Raw genomic sequence first — 20262 nt, 5'->3', positions numbered from 1 at the left:
TTCTGTATGTGCCACTCTTTTTGTAGCCTTTACCTCTGAAGCTGATAAGAATTTTTTTAAGTAATATTTTAAATACCAACATTTGATACCTTGTGGGCAAAAACTTCAAGTTTTCTTGGATGTGTTTATGAATTACATAGATTCGTAGAAAAAATTTCCTCTCTTTAAAAGCTAAAGTTTTGGCAATGGGGGCAATGTTTTATGTTCCCCATACAAGTTAACTATGGGGCTCTTTTACTAAGCCGCAGTAACATTTTTAGCGTGCGCTAAATGCTAGAGATGCTCATAGAAATATATGGCCATCTCTAGTGTTTAGCGCATGCTTATTTTTAATACCTGCCAAAAACACTAACGCAGCTTAGTAAAAGGTCCTATATGTTTTTGTTTTTGATTTTTTTATCCAGGGCAGCTTGAAAATTCTATGGGGGTCTTTTACTAAGATGAGCTACTGTGTTTAGCTCATGCTAAATATCAGCTGGTGCTAAATGCTGAGACACCCACAGGAATATAATGGGTGTCTCAGCAGTTAGCACCAGCTGATTTTTAGCACGAGTTAAGACCCCCTGTATCTAATAAGGGAGTTCCTCCATTTCTACCTATTTGTGGCAACCCAGACTTTCCTCCTGGACAAATATATGGCGCTTTTCGCAGATGGCGTCGAAGAGGCTTGGTTTACTTAGTGCAGGCCTTAAAGGAGGAGGGCCAGATCAAAACTTTTGCGGAGCTGCAAAAAACAATTCTTCTTAATACCAATAGACATCTTCCACTATCATCAATTAAAGCATTATATCGCCAGCCTGCCATGGGAGTCTTTAACTGAGGATGTGCAGGAAGAATTGGCTACAGCGTTCTCGTTGGGTGCAGAAAGTGCCGTTGTCATTTCATCACAGACATATTAAAGACACAGCAACCGAGCTAGACTTTACCAGGCTGGATACCGCATGGAGTGAAGATCTAGGTATTGTAATATCCACAACAACGTTTAAAGCACGCCATAGGCTTGAATAAGAGCACTATGGTGACGGCCCACTGGGAATTACAATATAAATTTGCTTTGCGTGCATATTTTTCTCCACGAGGGGCCTTCCATATGGGACTGTCACCTGACAGAGCTTATATGAAGTGTGGAGCAGAGGGGGCAACTCTGGGACACATGTTTTGGAACTGTCCGAGCGTAACAATTTTTTGGCAAAAAATAGTGACGCAGATCTCAAATATATAGTCAGTCGGATGGCATTATGACCCAATGTTGCTGTTTGGACAACCCAGGTTCGGACCAACCATACCCCAGAGATATAGAGACTTTGTGGCGCGAGCCATAATTATTGCCAAGAAAACAATTCTGTCAGGATGGCTGATTACACGCACCCCGTCAGTTCAGTACTGGCATAGTCAAATGCTGCTTGTAATGCGACTTGAGAGACTGGAGATGAACAACTCTGCCCCCACCAGGGCCCTACGATTGCAACATAGGTGGTCCCCGTTTTGGGAGACTCTTACCCCTGCAGCTAGGGGACATTTATTGAACTTATTATTATTGCCTAGATTTAAGACACTGATCTGTAACGCTTGAATGCTTCATTTTGTACTTGGAAAGGGGAGGAGGTTTGGGGAAGGGAAGTGGGGATGTTTACTTTGAGCTCTACAATTTTTGCTATAAAAGGTTGATGGTTGGTAACATGTTATTTCAATAAAAATGACTGAAACATAAAGGCGCACTAGCATTTTTTAGCATGTGCTAAAAATTAGCGTACTCTAACCATGTAGATGCCCATAGGAATATTATGGGCATCTACACAGTTAGTGTGTTGTAATTTTAGTACATGGTAAAAACACTAGTGTGCCTTTGTAAACAAGACCCCAAGAGAAATTTGAATTTCTTAGATTGCTGGTTTACATTCTTAGACGTGCTGATGCATCTTCTTGAGAAGGACTATATTATTTCAGCTTAATATTCTTGTTAAATTTTCTTGAAGTTTTATTAGTTTTGAGTTGGAATATTGCCTACTTTTTCTGAGAAATCTGTATATTTTTCAAAATTCTAATTTAAAAAATTGAACCAAGTATATAGAGGAGTCTTCCTTGAAGAATATTCTAGAATAGCACACGAAATTGAGTTTCTACCAAAAAATAATTATTGCATATCTATAGTATTGTACCTAACATGTAGGACTGAAAGTTGTTTTCAAACATTTTACCTGTCCCAATATGGCTAAAATTAGAGAGCTTTTTCCACTTCCAACACTTCCACAAATTCCTACCAGTTTGCCCTAAAAAAGAAAAAGTGTCAATCAATATATTTTTCTTCAACCAAGGAGGTTAATGTATGAAGCAGCAAATATTTTTGCCAAAATCAGCCAATACCACAGGAAGTTCTCATGTTGCAGACTCATTTTAACATCCAAATTCAAATTGTGGCATTTTTCTTGCAAAATATCAGCATAGATTTATAAACTTCTTTTGCAAAACCACAGCTTCCTAGTTAATTTTCAACAAAATTTTGCTCATGTGTAGTTTGCATTATTTTTTTAGCATAGTTTGCATTATTTTTTAGTTCATTAGCTGACTAAAGGGTCCTTTTACCAAGCTGCACTAAAAAGTGGCCGGCACTGGTCTCAGTGCATGGGTTTTCTGTGTGCTGCAGCCACTTTTAGCATGGCAGTAGAATGGCTGCCTTGCCATATTTTTTTGTAATGGCCACACACTAATTTCCCCATTAGTACATGACCATTACCACAGGAGCCCTTACTGCCACCAATTAGAAGGTGGCAAGGTCTCCTGCGCTATTCCCTCACTAATTGGGTAGCGCACGGTAATGTGCCTGAGCTACCCGATTAGCGTAGGTATGCCTACTCTCTGGCCATGGCCTCCCACTCTGGAAAATAAAAAAACAAATTCCAGCATGGGATTAGCGTGCGCTATGCAGAAAACTACAATGGGAGACCTCAATATGTCCCGTGGTAGTGCTCTTTAGTGTTCAGTAGGCCCACATTAGGCCTACTGTGCCTTAGTGAAAGGGACCCCAACTTTTGCTAATGGCTACACAAACAGAAAAATTTACTTCCTAAAACAAGAAATAGAACAGGCAAATTTCACAAACATGACTGTGCATCACATTTGCCATTCTAGTGCACAAGGTCCTGTTTGCAAAGCCAGTCACAGCTTCATACATCATCTTCTATGTCTTTAAATTTCTAGCTTGAAGTTTGTTGTGTATGTTTACAAAAGATATATTTCACCATTTTTTGGCTGCTTAAAATGTTATATCTTCTGTTAATAATGTAATCGATGATGAATATTTCAGTGTCTTCTCAAGAAAAAAATTAATATATCTTAAACTCAAGCAGCTTATTATAAACATTTACTATGTTTTGTTATTCTGGAGAGCGAATATCTCAAGATATTCAGGTTTCCTGAATATCAATTATTGTAAAAGGGAATATTTAGAAGCTGTTCAGCATAGTCAAAAAAGGTTTGCCACCAATTATTCAAGGCAGACAGGATTACTATTCACCATATATACTCTGTTAATGTCAACTACTCTTGCCATGAACCTGCCCATAAGCACTTATTTGCCCACACAAATATGTATCTCCATATCATCACATGCATTCCCATTAACTCAAACGCTCAGAGAAAAGCAGCTCTAGAACTAGGAGATATGATATGAAGATGCATGAAGCAAGATTCAGAGACAAGATCAGGAAAGTGAAGTTACTCACCCGTAGTAAGGACATGAGGATGAGTATTCTCACTAATAGGTGGCATCATCCATCATGGGCAGCAAGCACTCCCCAGAATTTTTGTTTGGAAGTAGCTCACCACACATTCACGCATCTTTCCACCCACCACTGTCTCATAGGACTAGCTCAGTATGATGAAATAGCTGATATAATTCAACTCCAAAGGGATGTGGGTGGGGAACTGAAAATATTCATTCTGCTGTCCTCAGAGAACATCTGCTACAGATGAATAACTTGCTTTCTCCAAGGACAAACAGAATGAAATAATATCACTGATGGGAATCCCTAGGTAAAATAAATAAAGGGGGAGGGGGGATACAACTGAGGCCTGTAACAGGTAAGACCTGTAACCAAACTAAACATCAAATAACTGATAAAACAACAAACCAAGGCACATTGGACATGCACTCAAAGGTTGAAATAGAACAGTCACTTCTCTGCTGACATCCATAAATATATTCACCAAAAAGTGCCTTTCAAACTTCAAACATGGACTGCAGAACCTTCCCCTCTCTACAAAAGATCTTCATTTTGCTGACCAATGACAAAAGATCTTCGTTTCACTGAACTATCTGGCTACTTCAGGGGATTACACTGGTTGACTTTGTAATCCCCTGAAGTGGCCGGATTGGTCAGCGAAACAAAGGTCTTTTGTCAGGACGGGAAAGTTCTGCAGTCCGTGTTTGTTGAAGTTTGAAGGAACCTTTTGAAGAATATATTTATGAACGTTAGCCTTTGAGTGCATGTCCAATGTACCTTGGTTTGTTGTTCTATCAACACTGCTTGAAACTGGAGTTTCTTCTGCCAATGACTGTGCTTATGACAGCGGTCAGAATGAAGTTCTAATATTGCTGTCCCTTAAGTCTGAGGATTTTTTTCTCCACTCCTTTGTTGGATTTTGCAGTGCAGGTAGTGAACAAGACACATTGGGCCCAATATTCAGCCGACAGCTGGCAGCACTTTTGCTGTCCACCGCCAGCATTAAACTCGGATATTCAATGCCAGACCATTTCCGGCAAGCGGCATTGAACATCTGTTTTTTTTAACCACAAAAAAATTATCTGGTTAAGCTGATATTCAGAGCTAACTGGTTAATTATAGGCCTGCTTTTTATGCAGCTTATTTTAACCGCTGAACATAGTCAGTTAAACACTGAATATCCACACCTAACCAGCTATGTTGTGTGATGTGGAGGAGCATTTTCAAAAGAACCGTCTATGTTTGGATTTGGATGTCTTTGTAAAATGTCCAAATCCAGGGGCAGAGAAAAGCGTATTTTTGAAAAAAGCTGGACGTCCATCTTTCATTTCAAAAATATCAAGGACATCCTTGAATTTGGACGTCCTTAGACTGAGATCATACTCCACATTCCTTTCCTTAGGAGTAATGTTTCTGCACATATAAACCCAGTTAGAAAAATTGCCCCCATGAGAAACCAAAGATGATACCTCTGTGGGTGAGCATTTCTCAGGACTATTTCACCCTATCAAAAACCATGAAGAAAATTTAAAACAATCCAGAAACAAGAAAGATCTGGGTTTCTTATCACATTATAAACCACAAAATTATACTGCTTTGTCAGCCTCTGATCGCCCAACTCTCCCTATTTTGCACTCCTACCCCTCAACCCTGCATTTCCCCTTGAGACTATCATTTTAATACTTATATGGTTTACTTATGTATTCTAACACTGTCATCTTTCGCATATACTGTCCTCACCTGAATGTATGAAGTTCTGCAATAAAAACATATCTTACATATCATCTTTGGTTTATCATGGGGGCAATTTCTCCAACTGGGTTTGTTTGTGCAGAAACATTACTCCTAAGGAAAGGAATGTGGAGTATGATCTCAGTCTTTCAAATTTACTGCTAACTCTTGCCATAGTACTTTGCATCATGCCAAAGAGAGCTTCCCTTTGAATTTGTAAGATGTAACATGTATATGCAACCTATCCATATATACTTGGAAATTCTTTATGATCAAGCCTATGGCACCCACAATGATGAGAAATATTTATATATCTTTCTGCCACATTTTCTTGGCTCACACTGCATTTCTTGGTACTTGAGGATCTTCTGTCTCTCCATGCGATTCACAGAGTAATAGCATGGGACAGATACCTCTATGATTAATGTTGTTCTGGTATTTTGCTCTTTTACCACTATATCCAATTTTCTTGAATCCAGCTTTTTTTCTGTCAGGATGGGTTTGTCCCAGGTTATCATAGCTTCATTTTCCATAGTTCTCTTAGGGTCATGATCTTAATGCTTTTCTGGAACAGGGTTGTTGTAATGTTAACAATGTCCAATGAATAAGAACATAAGAGTAGCCATACTGGGTCAGACCAATGATCCATCTAGCCCAGTATCCTGTTTTCCAAACAGTGGCCAAGCCTCTTGCTAAGGATGTAAAAAGAATTGAAGCGGTGCAAAGAAAAGCTACAAAAATGATATGGGATTTGCGTTACAAGACGTATGAGGAGAGACGTGGAAGGGCATTTTCGAAAGAAACGTCCAAGTTGCGATTTGGACGTCTTTGTAAAACATCCAAATCCAGGGGCAGGGAAAACTGTATTTTCGAAAAAAAATGGACGTCCATCTTTCGTTTCAAAAATGCTGTCAAAGACGTCCAAATCCAAGGATGTCCTTAAATTTGGACATCCTTGGATTTGGATGTCTTCGATTTTCGGCAATTTTTGAAACCAAAAAGACGACCAAGTCAAAAACGTTCAAATGCAAGCCATTTGGGCATGGGAGGAGTCAGCATTTCTAGTGCACTGGTCCCCATGACAAGCCAGGACACCAACCGGGCACCCTAAGGGGCACTGTAGTGGACTTCATAAACTGCTCCCAGGAACATAGCTCCCTTACCTTGGGTGCTGAGCCCCCCAAAACCCACTACCCACAACTGTACACCACTACCATAGCCTTTACGGGTGAAGGGGGGCACCTAGATATGGGTACAGTGGGTTTGTGGTGAGTTTTGGAGAGCTCGCTGTTTCCTCCACAAATGTAACAGGTGGGGGGGGGTATGGACCTGGGTCCGCCTCTCTGAAGTGCACTGTAGTACCCACTAAAACTGCTCCTGGGACCTTCATGCGCTGTCATGGAGCTGAGTATGACATCTGAGGCTGGCATAGAGGTGGCACAAAATATTTTTAGAGATGTTTCTTGAGGGTGGGAGGGGGTTAGTGACCACTGGGGGAGTAAAGGGAAGGTCATCCCCAATTCCCTCCGGTAGTCATCTGGTCATTTCAGGCACCTTTTTGTGCCTTATTTGTAATAAAAACACATCCGGGTGAAAACGTCCAAGTATCCGTCATGGACCTCCTTGCTTTTTTCGATTATGGGTCGAAGACGTCCAAGTGTTAGGCACCCCAAGTCCTGCCTTTGCTACGCCTCCAATATGCCCCCTTGAAATTTGGACGTCCTTGCGACGGACTGCAGTTGGAGACGTCCAAAATCGGGTTTTGATTATACCGATTTGGATGTCCCTGGGAGATGGACGTCCCTGTTCCGATTTATGTCAAAAAATGGCCATTCATCTCTTTTGAAAATGAGCCTGTTGCTGACCTGAACATGTATACCCCGGAGGAACGGAGAAACAGGGGTGATATGATACAGATGTTCAAATATTTGAAAGGTATTAATCCGCAAACGAACCTTTTCCTGAGACGGGAAGGCGGTAGAACTAGAGGACATGAAATAAGGTTGAAGGGGGCAGACTCAAGAACAATGTCAGGAAGTAATTTTTCATGGAGAGAGTGGTGGATACTTGGAATGCCCTCCCGAGGGAGGTGGTGGAGATGAAAACGGTAACAGAATTCAAAAATACGTGGGATAAACATAAAGGAATCCTGTTCAGAAGGAATGGATCCTCTGAAGCTTAGCAGAGATTGGGTGGAAGCACCAGTGGTTAGGAGGTGGGGCTAGTGGTTGGGAGGCAGGGCTAGTACTTCTACGGTCTGTGCCCTGAAAATGGTAGATACAAATCAAGGTCAGGTATACATATAAAGTAGTACATATGAGTTTATCTTGTTGGGTAGACTGGATGGACCGTACAGGTCTTTTTCTGCTGTCACCACTATGTTACTATTGGGCTCGTTTTCGAAAGAGAAGGGCGCCCATCTTTCGACACAAATCGGGAGATGGGCGTCCTTCTCCCAGGGTCACCCAAATCGGCATAATCGAAAGCCGATTTTGGGTGCCCTCAACTGCTTTCCATCGCAGGGACGACCAAAGTTCCCGGGGGGGTGTCAGAAGCATAGCGAAGGCGGGACTGGGGCATGCTTAACACATGGGTGTCCTCGGCCGCTAATGGAAAAAAGAAGGGTGTCCCTGACAAGCACTTGGCCAACTTTACTTGGTCCATTTTTTCTTGCGACCAAGCCTCAAAAAAGTGCCCGAACTGACCAGATGACCACCGGAGGGAATCGGAGATTACCTCTCCTTACTTCCCCAGTGGTCACTAACCCCCTCCCACCCAAAAAAAAAAACTTTAAAAATATTTTTTTTGCCAGCCTCTATGCCAGCCTCAAATGTCATACCTAGCTCCATGACAGCAGTATGGAGGTCCCTGGAGCAGTTTTAGTGGGTGCAGTGCCAGTGCCACCTCGCCAGGATAAGCAGGTAGATGCAGAAATGATAAAAGAAATCAGAGACACAAACAAAATGGGCAATGTGATAATAATGGGTGGCTTCAATTATCCAAATATAGACTGGGTAAATGTAATATCGAGACATGCTAGGGACATGGAGCAGCTGGTGCAGGAGCCAACAAGGAAAAATTCTAGACTTGGTCCTTAGTGGAGCACATGATCTGGTGAGGGACGTTATGGTACTGGGGCCGCTTGGTAACAGTGATCATAATATCAACCTTGAAGTAACTATACACAGAAAGTCAAATACGTTAGCATTTAACTTTAAAAAAGGAGACTATGATAAAATGAGAAGAACCAGGGCCGTGCTGATGCGGTAAGCGAGGTAAGCGCCGCAGCCCTGCCGTCCGTCTGCTCACTTGCAAAATCTTTCACCTGAACTTGTGATTCTCCTATCTCCGCTGCCCTCCCCTTTTCATGCAAAGGAGCAATATTAATTGAGGCAAGCACGCTCTTCAAGTTACGTGAGAATACAACCAGATTGCTATTTATGCTTCAGTTTGGGGTTAGCTCCTCAGTCAGGGTGAGTTTCAGAGCTTGAAACAGCATTCAAATTAAAGAGAACCTGAAATTTTAAAAGTGCTAAAAATAAGTTTTAAAAGTATTTGCCTTAAATCTAATTGCAGAATTCAGGTACTGGGAGTCTGTACTTGGTTGTCATATGCTCAGATTTGTTTAAATCATATACAAATTAGTCCGGTGTTTTTCACTAAACATTCCCATGAGTGTCTGTATGTTAATCTGCATTCAAATAGAGCTCTCTGATTGGATGATCAGCTTCTGTTAAGAAATCTGCCCGGGAAGTGAACAGAGTGAGAGCTGTCCTTTGCCAAGAGAGACATCCAGCTGTGACTTCCTGTGTTTGTTGACTGAAGTTATAAAAGAGTGCCTGATTGTGGTAAATGAGAAAATATAAGTGAAAAGAGATTGGTGGCGATTGAAGTTTCTCTAGTGAGAAAAGGATCTGAATATTTCAGGATTACTTGAAGTTTATGAAGAATAGAAAGGGTGAATTTCAGTTTAAGAGTGTTTAAATCCTATAGCTATATAAAGGCTAGGTAGATTTAAGTGACTGTAAGCAAGGAAACCTTAATATTTGATCTGAAATAAATATTTGATCTGAGATAGTTGATCAGAGATAAATGTTTGATCTGAATTATATCCTTTGGTGCAAAGGAGAGTAGAATGCAATAGAGTATTTTTTTCTGTTTACCAGTACAGTCAAATAATTCCATTCCACTTAAATAATTTTTTGTTATATATATGAGGGAGTAGTATCTGGATTTATTGTAAATCAAACTGATTCCATTCACAGGAATTCATATTCACCTTCATGCATTCATCCGATATTATCTTTTAAGGATGAAGTTTTATTTTATGTTCACTCTGGGGCATATTTTCAAAGCATTTAGACTTACAAAGTTCCATAGAAACCTATGGAACTTTGGAAGGCTAAGTGCTTTGAAAATATGCCTCCATGTCTCTTGTGAGCTGAGCACAGTTAGTTTCCTCGGCTGGCACGACTACATATTAGAGGTATTTTGATACTGTGTAAAGTTTTACCACAGACGGGTGACATATATAAAACATTCTCCTTGGATAGGATGTGATATGTGAAAATACATTTTGCTTTAATGAAATTGCTAAACTTTAGAGTCAGAGACTTATTAATGAGGGATACATACAGTGCTATTTTTTCCTGAGGTCCGGCTTACTTGCCTGCTCCCTTCTTCTGTTCCTGCTCTGCTGGACGGGGGGGGGGGGGGGGCGCCAACCGATAGTCTGCAGGGGGGCACCAGAGACCCTAGGCACGGCCCTGAGAAGAACGGTTAAAAAAAACTTAGGGGGGGCAACTGAGAGGGTAAAAACTGTACAACAGGCATGGACGCTGTTCAAAAATACCATCCTGGAGGCCCAGGCCAAACATATTCCACGAATTAGAAAAGAAAGACGGCTGTCCAAAAGACAGCCGGCATGGATGAAAAGTGAGGTGAAGGAAGCTATTAGGGCTAAAAGAAACGTCTTCAGAAAATGGAAGAAGGAACCGTCTGAAAATAACAAGAAGCAGCATAAGGAGTTTCAAAGCAAATGCAAGGAGCAGATAAAGAAGGCCAAGAGGGATTACGAAAAAAAGATAGCATTAGAGGCAAAAAAGCATAGCAAAAAAATTTTTCGGTATATTTAAAGCAGGAAGCCGGCAAAAGAATCGGTTGGGCCATTGGATGACCGAGGGGTGAAAGGGGCGATCAAGGAAGATAAAGACGTAGCGGAGAGATTGAATGAATTCTTTGCTTCTGTGTTCACCGAGGAAGATTTGGGTGGGATACCGGTGCTGGAAATGGTATTTCAAGCTGACGAGTCGGAGAAACTTACTGACTTCACGGTAAACCTGGAGGACGTAATGGGGCAGTTCAACAAATTGAAGAGTAGCAAATCTCCTGGACCAGATGGTATTCATCCTAGAGTACCGATAGAAGTGAAAAATGAGCTGGCGGAGCTACTGTTAGTGATATGCAATTTATCCTTAAAATCGAGCATGGTACCGGAAGATTGGAGGGTAGCCAATGTAATGCCCATTTTTAAAAAAGGTTCCAGGGGAGATCCGGGAAATTATAGACCGGTGAGTCTGACGCCGGTGCCGGGGAAAATGGTAGAGGCTATTATTAAAAACAAAATTACAGAGCACATCCAAGGACATGGATTACTGAGACCAAGTCAGCACGACTTTTGTGTGGGGAAATCTTGCCTGACCAATTTGCTTCATTCAATTCTTTGAAGGAGTAAACAAACATGTAAAAAGCCAAGTTTTCAGAAGTGTTTAAAATTTTTCACAGGATAGTTCACCACGAATGTCTTTTGGCAGTGAGTTCCATTGTGAAGGGCAGCAAAAAAGGAGGCACACATACACACGCTGGAGTCAAATCTATATCGCGAGGAGAAAAAAAATCCTACTAGCAAACTATTGTCAGCATAGACATAAACCCTAACAGGGTACTGCTGAATCATCTTAATCAGTGGCGCCAAAAGCCAATTAAATAACACTGGGGAAAGGGAAGAACCTTGAGGCACTCCACAAGAGACATCATAAACAGATGTTCCTCCTTATCAGCCTGCCTCTCCTCACATAAAAGCCCCTCCCACAAATCGCCTATCTTCCTATGAAAATACCCTGCTAACAATTCCACCTTGGGTTTTGGTTGCACCTCCTTCGTAAGTGTAGTAGCCTGCATTCTACATAATATTTGAAAAACTTTTTGGGTCAGGTTAGGACCACCTTTTATCAAGGAATGCATATAGGCTATCTTATTGCCTTAACTTGAGTAACACAAAAACGTTGTTCTTCCAAATCTAACCTATCCGCCTCCCATTTTGTCTTTCTTCACCATCTCTCCAACCTTCTCAACTGTCTCTTTAACATGAGCAACCCCGTAGGAAACCATTGTTTTCCCCTTGAACTTTGTCCCCCCTTCAATCTCCAAGGCACCTCCTTCTCTACCATGGTTTCCAAAACCTGGGCCTACTCTACTACCTACTCCCTCAAAGTACCCCCATGAAACCCTTCTGACATTTCTCATACAGAGACATCCAGTTCAACCCAGCAAAATCTCTAACCATCTCCCTATTGCCAACAACTGTCTATTTCTGTCCTTCCAATCCCGATTCTAAACAGAACTGCTAAATGATCTGAACATTTAAGCAAAACAGAAAAAGACTTTACTGAATAGCCCCTCTCTTCCCTCAAAAATACCAGATCCAAAGCATGCCCAGCAATATGAGTATCCCCTCTACTCATTAGAAACCATAAGTCCTCCATATAAAATAAGAAGCTTGTGCATCCTTTCCACCATCTACATGCATATTAAAATCCCCCATGATCATCACATCTGCAAACTGAACCACCAAAATCCACAATACTCCGTAAAACAAGATCCCAGGCAGCAACAGTTAAAGACTGTGGACAATAAAATAACAGCATAAAATGACCCTGGGGAGTTCACTTTAATCACTAATAATTCTGAATATTGCAAAAATGGACTAAACATTTGTTACACCCCCAATGTCTCTTGGAAAAACACTGCCAGACCCCTCCCCTCCCCCTGTTCAAGCAACAGTGAATGAAGAATAACCCCCCATAAGATCAGAAGAATATTTTCTTCCCCTTCTACTAAATGGCTTGATTAAAAAAAATCAATTGATGTCACATAAAAAAAATAATTAAGAAAACTTAGAAGTAACTGAAAAACCTGTCTAAGATGTCATGGTAGTGGGAAACTGATGTGGCCTAATGCTATTCTACTGAATAAAAGTTGGGGAACCAAAAAAGTCACCACACATGTCCTAAGTGTGGGGATAAAAATAAAAACCAAAGTGACCCACACGATGATGTCTTTTCATCCCACTGGGCTCAGCCAGATTATGACATTCCTGAATGAGGTTTATATCCTACCTGTCTTTGAAGAAAGTTAATTACATATTTGAAGAACAGATTTTCTTGCAGTGAATAATAGTCTAGTAAATATGGTTTAAGTAAAAACTAGAAAGAAGATTGTATGAGGCAACAAATGGAACAAGGCAGACTCAGAAATTGAAGGAAGCAGATGTTTTATTCATAACCCGACATGGCCCGTGTTTTGGCTACTGCCTACATCAGGGGTCTGTTACATAAAAACAATATCATGCATGTCAAATTTAACAACGTTAATCAATCAAATAAAACATTAAAGGATAAAAATTAAAACATATAAATACCAGTCAGGATCTTGTTTTTATGTAACAGACCCCTGATGCAGGCAGTAGCTGAAACACGGACCATGTTGGGTTATAAATAAAACATCTGCTTCCTTCAATTTCTTTTTTTTTTTTTATAAGTAATTTTTATTAAGGTACTAGAACACCAACAGCATTACATTACAACGCAAATAATTCCAAAGCAAGGGTAGCCCTACCAGCAACAAAGTTCTTTGTACATAGAGCAGTTTAATATGCTGTCACTTACTCCTCCGTTAAGCTGCCCCTGCATGTGCCAGTAGTCAGTCAGTCAGTGTTCCATACACCCGGTTTTTTCATTATCTCCCTCCCCCCCACATTAGCCCCCCTTCCCCGCTACTCCCCTCCCCCCTCCAACCCCCCGCCCTCTCCCGGAGAACTTTGTGAACCTGGATTCATAGCCACGTAAAGTCGCCACATATCTCTATATGCTTGACCCCTCTGGCCGGAAGATTTAGTGCGCTCCATTTCCCAGTGCGCCATCTGCGTCATCCTGCCCCTCCACTGCTGTACAGTTGGGGGTGCTTCACCGACCCAGTTTGCCAGTATTGATTTCCTGGCCAGCATTAGCGCTACACAGGCAAAGCGCACTTGTGATGGAGATAATCCTCGCCCTCTCAAAGTGTCGTCATCCCCTAGTAGTACCACCCTATAATACCACTCCACCTGCGTTGTCAACAGACGCCCCAATGTCTCCAGTACCCCCGTCCAGAAGGTGCCCAACTTCGAGCACTCCAAGAAGGTGTGCACAAGGGACCCTACTTTGTGTTTGCATCGCACACATGTGTCATCTTCCCATAATCCCATCCGTTTACCTTTCTCCCTCGTTATAAAAACACCATGGAGCAGTCTAAACTGCATTTCTTGTAGGTTTGCACTGGAGGTCATTCTAAACGCCCCCTGGAAGCATTTGGATAGCATTCCCGTAGTAATTTCCTCCCCCAATTGTTCGCTCCACCATCGTGCTAAGCCAGCAAAAAAAGGGCGCTTCCTTCTGTTCCCTCCCCACCGCATACCACACTGCCAGTTTATTGGCCGTTTCTGGCATTTGACAAAATAGCTTGTCTAGCCGGGAGAAAGTCGGCCCCTGGGACCGTACCGGAGTCAGGGACGCACAGTAATGCCTCCATTGTAAGAAGGGCAGAACATCTGCTTGGGACAAATTCCATTGAACTCTTGCCTGCTCGAATGTAGGGAAAAGCCCGTCCCCCAATGCTGTAAAATCTCCCACATATCGGCATCCATTACTGGCCCAGATTTTGAAACGCGACCCTCCTTGTCCTGCTGGGAATTGAGGGTTTTCAATTGCTGCAAGGAAGGGTGACGCACCCCCCGCTCCCCCTAATACCCTTCTCCACCAAGCCCAGGCCCGCCTCAATGGGTGGAGCAAAAACCCGATACTCCCTTTCCTGCTCCTCCCCCCTTGCAAAAAATTGAATGCCGACTGCTGAAGCTGCTCGTCCTGCCATATAGCCTGCGGCGCAAATTTGGAATTCCCCGAGTGCAATTCGTGGATCCAGCGCAGCATAGCCGCCACGTTGTATAAGCGCAAGTCTGGCAAATTTATCCCTCCCTTTGCCCTATCCAGTGTCAGTTTGGCAAAACCTATCCGCGCCCGTCTCCCTGCCCATAGAAAAGTTCCAATGAACCCTTTGTAGTAGGATTCATCCTTCCTCGTGATCCATAAAGGTAGCATCTGTATAGGATATAATATCTTTGGCAACATAACCATTTTAACCAGTGCTGCCCTTCCTAGTAAAGAGAGAGGGAGGTCGCGCCACTGATGACACAACTTCCGTAAACTGTCCAATTTGTCCTGGACATTTTTGCGGTATATTACTCTCAAGTCTCTGTGTAGGTACACTCCTAGATATTTTAGAGTGCCCGTGGACCACGCAAGGGGAAAAGAGTGCACCTGCTGGCACTTACAGGGCGACGACACCGGTAGGGCCTCCGACTTATCGAAGTTTATACGCAGCCCAGAGAAGGATCCAAACTGCAAAAGCAACGTTATTAATCTAGGTACATTCTTGGTGGCATTATCCAAGTATATGAGCATGTCGTCCGCAAACATATTTATTTTAAATTCTTGAACACCCATCTTGATTCCTGTAATCTCCCTGGACTGTCGAATTTTAATGGCAAAGGGTTCCAGTGAGAGCACAAACAGCATTGGCGACAATGGGCACCCCTGCCGTGTGCCCCTTTCTAGAGAGAAGGACTGGGACAGCGTACCGTTAATTAAGATCTGGGCAGTAGGGTTACTATACAGTGCTCGTATGCCCCCTAGGAACTCTCCCATAATGCCAAATTGGGGAAGCACCCAGAACAAGTAATCCCACAGGATCTTGTCAAAGGCTTTCTCCGCATCTAAACTGGTGATAATGGCATCTCCCGGCACAGTCCCCCATTTCTGCAATACCGACAAGGCTCTAAGAACGTTGGATGACGCGTATCGCCCCGGCACAAAGCCTGCTTGATCCGTATGTATTAATGCTGGTAAGACTGCTCCCAGCCTATGTGCCATGATATTTGCAAAAAGCTTTATATCCTGATTCAAGAGTGAAATCGGGCGATACGATCCCAACAATTCCATGTCTCTTCCCGGCTTTGGGAGCACCACGATGTGTGCATGAGTCAGCCCTCCACCGTCACCCCCTCCCGCAGTGCACAAATGATGGCACAGCTCCTGAAACGGAGGGCACAACTTTTCTCCCAGAATTTTGTACCACTCTGGGCCTAGCCCATCGGGCCCAGGGGCCTTTGCCAATTTCAATCTCTTAATTGCCTGGCAAACCTCCGTTCCGACCACCGGGGCATTTAGTACATCTCGCTGTGCCTGCGTCAACTGAGGGAGGGCAAGATCACGGAAAAAGGACTCCCTCTGCTCTCTATCTATCTCTCCTTTGCTGTATAATGCTTTATAAAATTTTACAAATTCCTCCTGTATGTCCTCTATCGACGTCACCATTCTCCGGTCGGCTGATCTGATCTTGCTAATAATCTTCTTTGCCCCTCGCTGTCGCACCAATGCGGCCAACAACTTCCCTGCCTTATTTCCCCAGCGGAAAAGATTGTATTTGTACATATTAATGTCGTGGGCTGCCCTGGCATTTAAAATATCATTTATCTGCCTCCTCACCGCCCAATACTCCCGCCTTACTCCCTCCTCCCTAGTGCGAATATGCTGCCCCCTCAGCTGCTGCAATTGATTAGTTAATGTGATCAGTTGCCTATTCCTCTCTCTATTTATTTTCACTGTGTAGGCTAGGATATGGCCCCGCATCACTGCTTTCCCGGCTTCCCAATATGTTATGGGGCCCACCGACTCAGGATCGTTCTCTTTTAGGTAGTTGTCCCATTTTTGCAACAGGAACGCTCTAAAGTCAAGATCTAAATAAAGGGTTGGGTTCATGCGCCACTGTCGCACCTCCTCTCCCTGACGCCAGTGTATCTCCACCCATACCAGACAGTGATCTGAGACAGCTCCATCTACAATATTTGCTTCTCCTACTCTTGATAAAAAAGATGGGTCCAAAAGCAAGTAATCCAGCCTGGAATAGACTCCGTGGACCTGTGAGAAAAAAGTGTATTCATAAGATTCCGGGTGTAATACCCTCCAAATATCTAACAGCCCTAATTCACGCATCAAAAATTGCACCCCCTTGCCTTCCCAAGCAGATGTTCTAGTTTTTGCTGGCTTGCAGTCAATCGAGGGGTCCGCCGTGATATTAAAATCTCCGCCCAATATCAACTGATATCCAGCGATCGAGACCAACTGCGCTAACAGGTTGGAGAAAAAGGAGTGGGAATACACATTGGGTGCATACACAGAGCAAAGGGCGACCCTCTGTCCCGCTACTTCCCCCAGCCACAAAATAAATCGGCCCTCTGGGTCTTGAACTAACTTATGCATGCTTACATGGAGTTTTTTATGAAATAATATACCCACTCCTCTCTGTCTGCTATTATATGAAGACGAGACCACCTCCCCTACCCATCCCCGTTTCAGCTTTTGGTGTTCAATCTGAGAGAGATGAGTCTCCTGCAGGAATAAAACATCGATGTGCATCTTAGCGCAGTAAGACAGGATCTTGGAACGTTTGACAGGTGAATGAATCCCATCAACATTAAGCGATCCAAATCTTAATTTACTCATTGGTCAACATCACTTTAGGGTTCAAGCAGCCCTTATAGTATCTTGGGGTGATGTCCCAGCTCACCACCCCCCTTCTATTTCCCTGTCGTACAATTTGCCAAATCCAGGATTTTGTTTTCGGTTGGATCCCCATTTCTCCAGGAGCCTCCCCCCCACCCCCTCCCTTCCCATCTTCCCTTCCCTTCCCATCCCCTCCTCCAGCCCTATCCCACAGCATTGTTTCCCCACAATCACTCTCATCAAACTGCTCCTTTCCCACATTCAAATCCCAAACAACGCACCTCCTAAGTTCCTCTTCATTCCCCTTCCGTGCAGCTCCCTCCCCGCTATCCCCCCTCCTCCCCCCTAGAACAACCAGTGCTGCAACCCTGTTCAAGAAAGCTGCTCCCCTCCCCCATGGACCCCTTATAAGGCACCAACTTCTAAAATTAACATAAAACAGGCTAACTATAACAACTTGAATCGTCCCCCCTTTGCAACAACATCTATCACAGTCTTCATAAACACAGTCTTCATAAACACCCCCCCCCCTCCCTCATGCGTTTTTATACAGGCCTGTACATATTGATTGTTCGCTGCCCCTTTAATTAGTGCAGTGAGCAGGTGCGAGGGAGTCCCGCACACCTGCCACTGAAGAAAAATTAAATAACATGTCTGAGCAGCAAGAGGAGAGGCTGTACACAGCATCCGAACATCTGTTGGCCAAACTGCATTGATCCTTTCAAATGAACATAGCTCTGGGGGCTTGTTCTTGAGTCTCCCAATAAGATCCACTAATCCTACTTGATTCTGGCGCCAAAAGTAAGCGTTCCTCTCACCAACGCTCCACTGCTGTAGTAAGTCGGCAAAAAGCCAGAGCTCCCTCCTGGAGAGTACCCCCTTCTGGCCAAACGATCAATGTCCGTGAATGAACTCTCAAGTGATCCAGATCTGCATCCCCCATTAGTTGTCCTCTGTGGTACTGCTTTCTTAAGCTGCCCCTCATTTCAATTGCTCCATGAATGATTGGAGCTCCTCAGGTTTTTCCATGAATAGAACGCGACCCTCATGTAGCACTCTCACCCGGGCTGGATATTGCAGTGAAAACTTAATTCCCTTATTAAAGAGCTGAGAACAATAAGGAGACAGACGCCGGCGGAGCTCCGACACTCTGGGGGAAAAATCTTGAAACATCAGTAAACTAGTTCCATTATAGACCAAACTCCTGCGCTGGCGATATTTCTCCATCAGCTGGGCCTTGTCCGCATAGTTAAAAATACGTGCAATTACCGGGCGCGGCCTGCTATGTTGTTCTTTCAGCACTCCCACGCGGTGCACTCTTTCTGCCTTTAGACGCTGTCCCTCCACCACGAGGCCCAGTTCTTTAGGTAGCCACGTTTCAACCAAGTCCCATAAATCTTTTTCTTTTACAATTTCTGGGACCCCCACCAACCTGATATTATTGCGTCTGCTCCTATTTTCTTGATCTTCTACTCTGTCTTCCAGCACTTTGCACCTTTTGTCCAACGCAATTAGCTGAGTAGACATTCCATTCGCGAGGTCCTCCTGCTGAGAAATCCGTTCCTCTGCCTGTTGTATGCGGTTCCCCTGCAATGCCATGTTCTCTTTGAGTTCGTCCATAAAAGCATGTAGGGTAGAAAGCTTGTCATCTAAAACCGCTGCCATGTGCTTCATAATCTCTTTGATCGCCGCCTCCTGCAGCGCGATCACTGGCGGGGTTTGACTGTTGGTATCTGCAGCCTGCTCTTTCCCGGACGCCATCTTGTCCATAGCGTTCGCTTCGCTTTTTTTTTGTGTCCGCGGAGTCTTCGGCGGCATACCGGTGCGTCTACACCCAAAGGATCTCCTCCTACTCCACGTCGGGTCAGTGAGTACTGCGCTTTATTATTCTTCAGTTACCGCGGGTCTAAGTTCGTCAGTGCCGCTGTAAATAGCTGTTTTGTCAAGCTTGGGAGAGGAGAGCAGCCTCGAGACGTCCGTTCAGGTCCCTGCCATCACGTGACCCCCCCTGCTTCCTTCAATTTCTGAGCCCGCCTCATTGTTTCATCTGTGGACTCATATACTCTACTTTCCTGACAACAACTGTGTTGCCATTTCGCTATGATTTGCTCGCTTTGTTAAGTAAAAACTGCACAAAATATAAAATTAAAAATGTACTAAAACAAAATACATTATATTTCTCACCTTTAGTCACCATGCAAGACTTATTTGTCCAAACTTTTACAGCAACTATAAGATACATTTCTTGTCTGCAAGACATTTATGAGCAAATATTCAAAAGCAGTGTGGCACAAGCATTTAGCGAAGTTACTCACTATAGTAAGTGTTCTCAGAGGACAGCAGGCCAAGTATTCTCACAAGTGGGTGACATCATCCAACGGAGGCTGTTGTGGACACTGACTAGTGAGCAGATGTTAGTAGAAATTTCTAGCAGCATCTCACCGTGCGTGCGTGGGTGCATTTCCACCCGATGTGCATGCACAGGTCCCTCAGTCATATAATATAGCTAAAAGAATACATCTTCTAGTTGAGGTGGGAGAGCATGTGAGAATATTTGGTCTGCTGTCCTCAGAGAGCACCTAATACAGGTGAGTAACTTTGCTTTCTCTAATGACAAGCAGGCTGTATGTATTCTCACACATGGGAATCCCTAGCTACAAGGCTAAGTGAAAACAATAATGCTAGGACAACAGGGACTTGAAACATCGAGGTCTCAAAGTCAATTAAACTAAAAGTATATATACCAGTTGTGAAGATGCTGCCTGGAACAGAACTAAACTGGGCCTAGGAGGGTGAAGTTGGACTCTAGACAAACAAATTCTGCAGGACTGTCTGACCGAACCAGCCATCATGTCAGGTATCCTGCTCAAGTCAGTAATGAAATGTGAATGTGTGGACTGAAGACCACGTCTCAGTTTTGCAACTCTCCTCTA

General features: G+C 43.4%; 1 protein-coding gene across 1 annotated transcript in view; it reads right to left on the bottom strand.

The window, feature by feature from the left end:
* LOC115469687 (multidrug resistance-associated protein 5-like) overlaps positions 1-20262 on the bottom strand; it is a 416281-nt gene that overhangs the window by 275895 nt on the left and 120124 nt on the right. Inside the window, 1 exon segment of the mRNA XM_030202474.1 lies at positions 2199-2270. Within this exon segment, the coding sequence (XP_030058334.1) occupies positions 2199-2270 (72 nt within the window).

Source organism: Microcaecilia unicolor, chromosome 4 (genome assembly GCF_901765095.1).
Source record: "Microcaecilia unicolor chromosome 4, aMicUni1.1, whole genome shotgun sequence".
Lineage (NCBI taxonomy): Eukaryota > Metazoa > Chordata > Amphibia > Gymnophiona > Siphonopidae > Microcaecilia > Microcaecilia unicolor.
The sequence above is the reverse complement of the archived record's forward strand: the minus strand, read 5'-3'. Positions and strand labels throughout refer to the sequence as shown.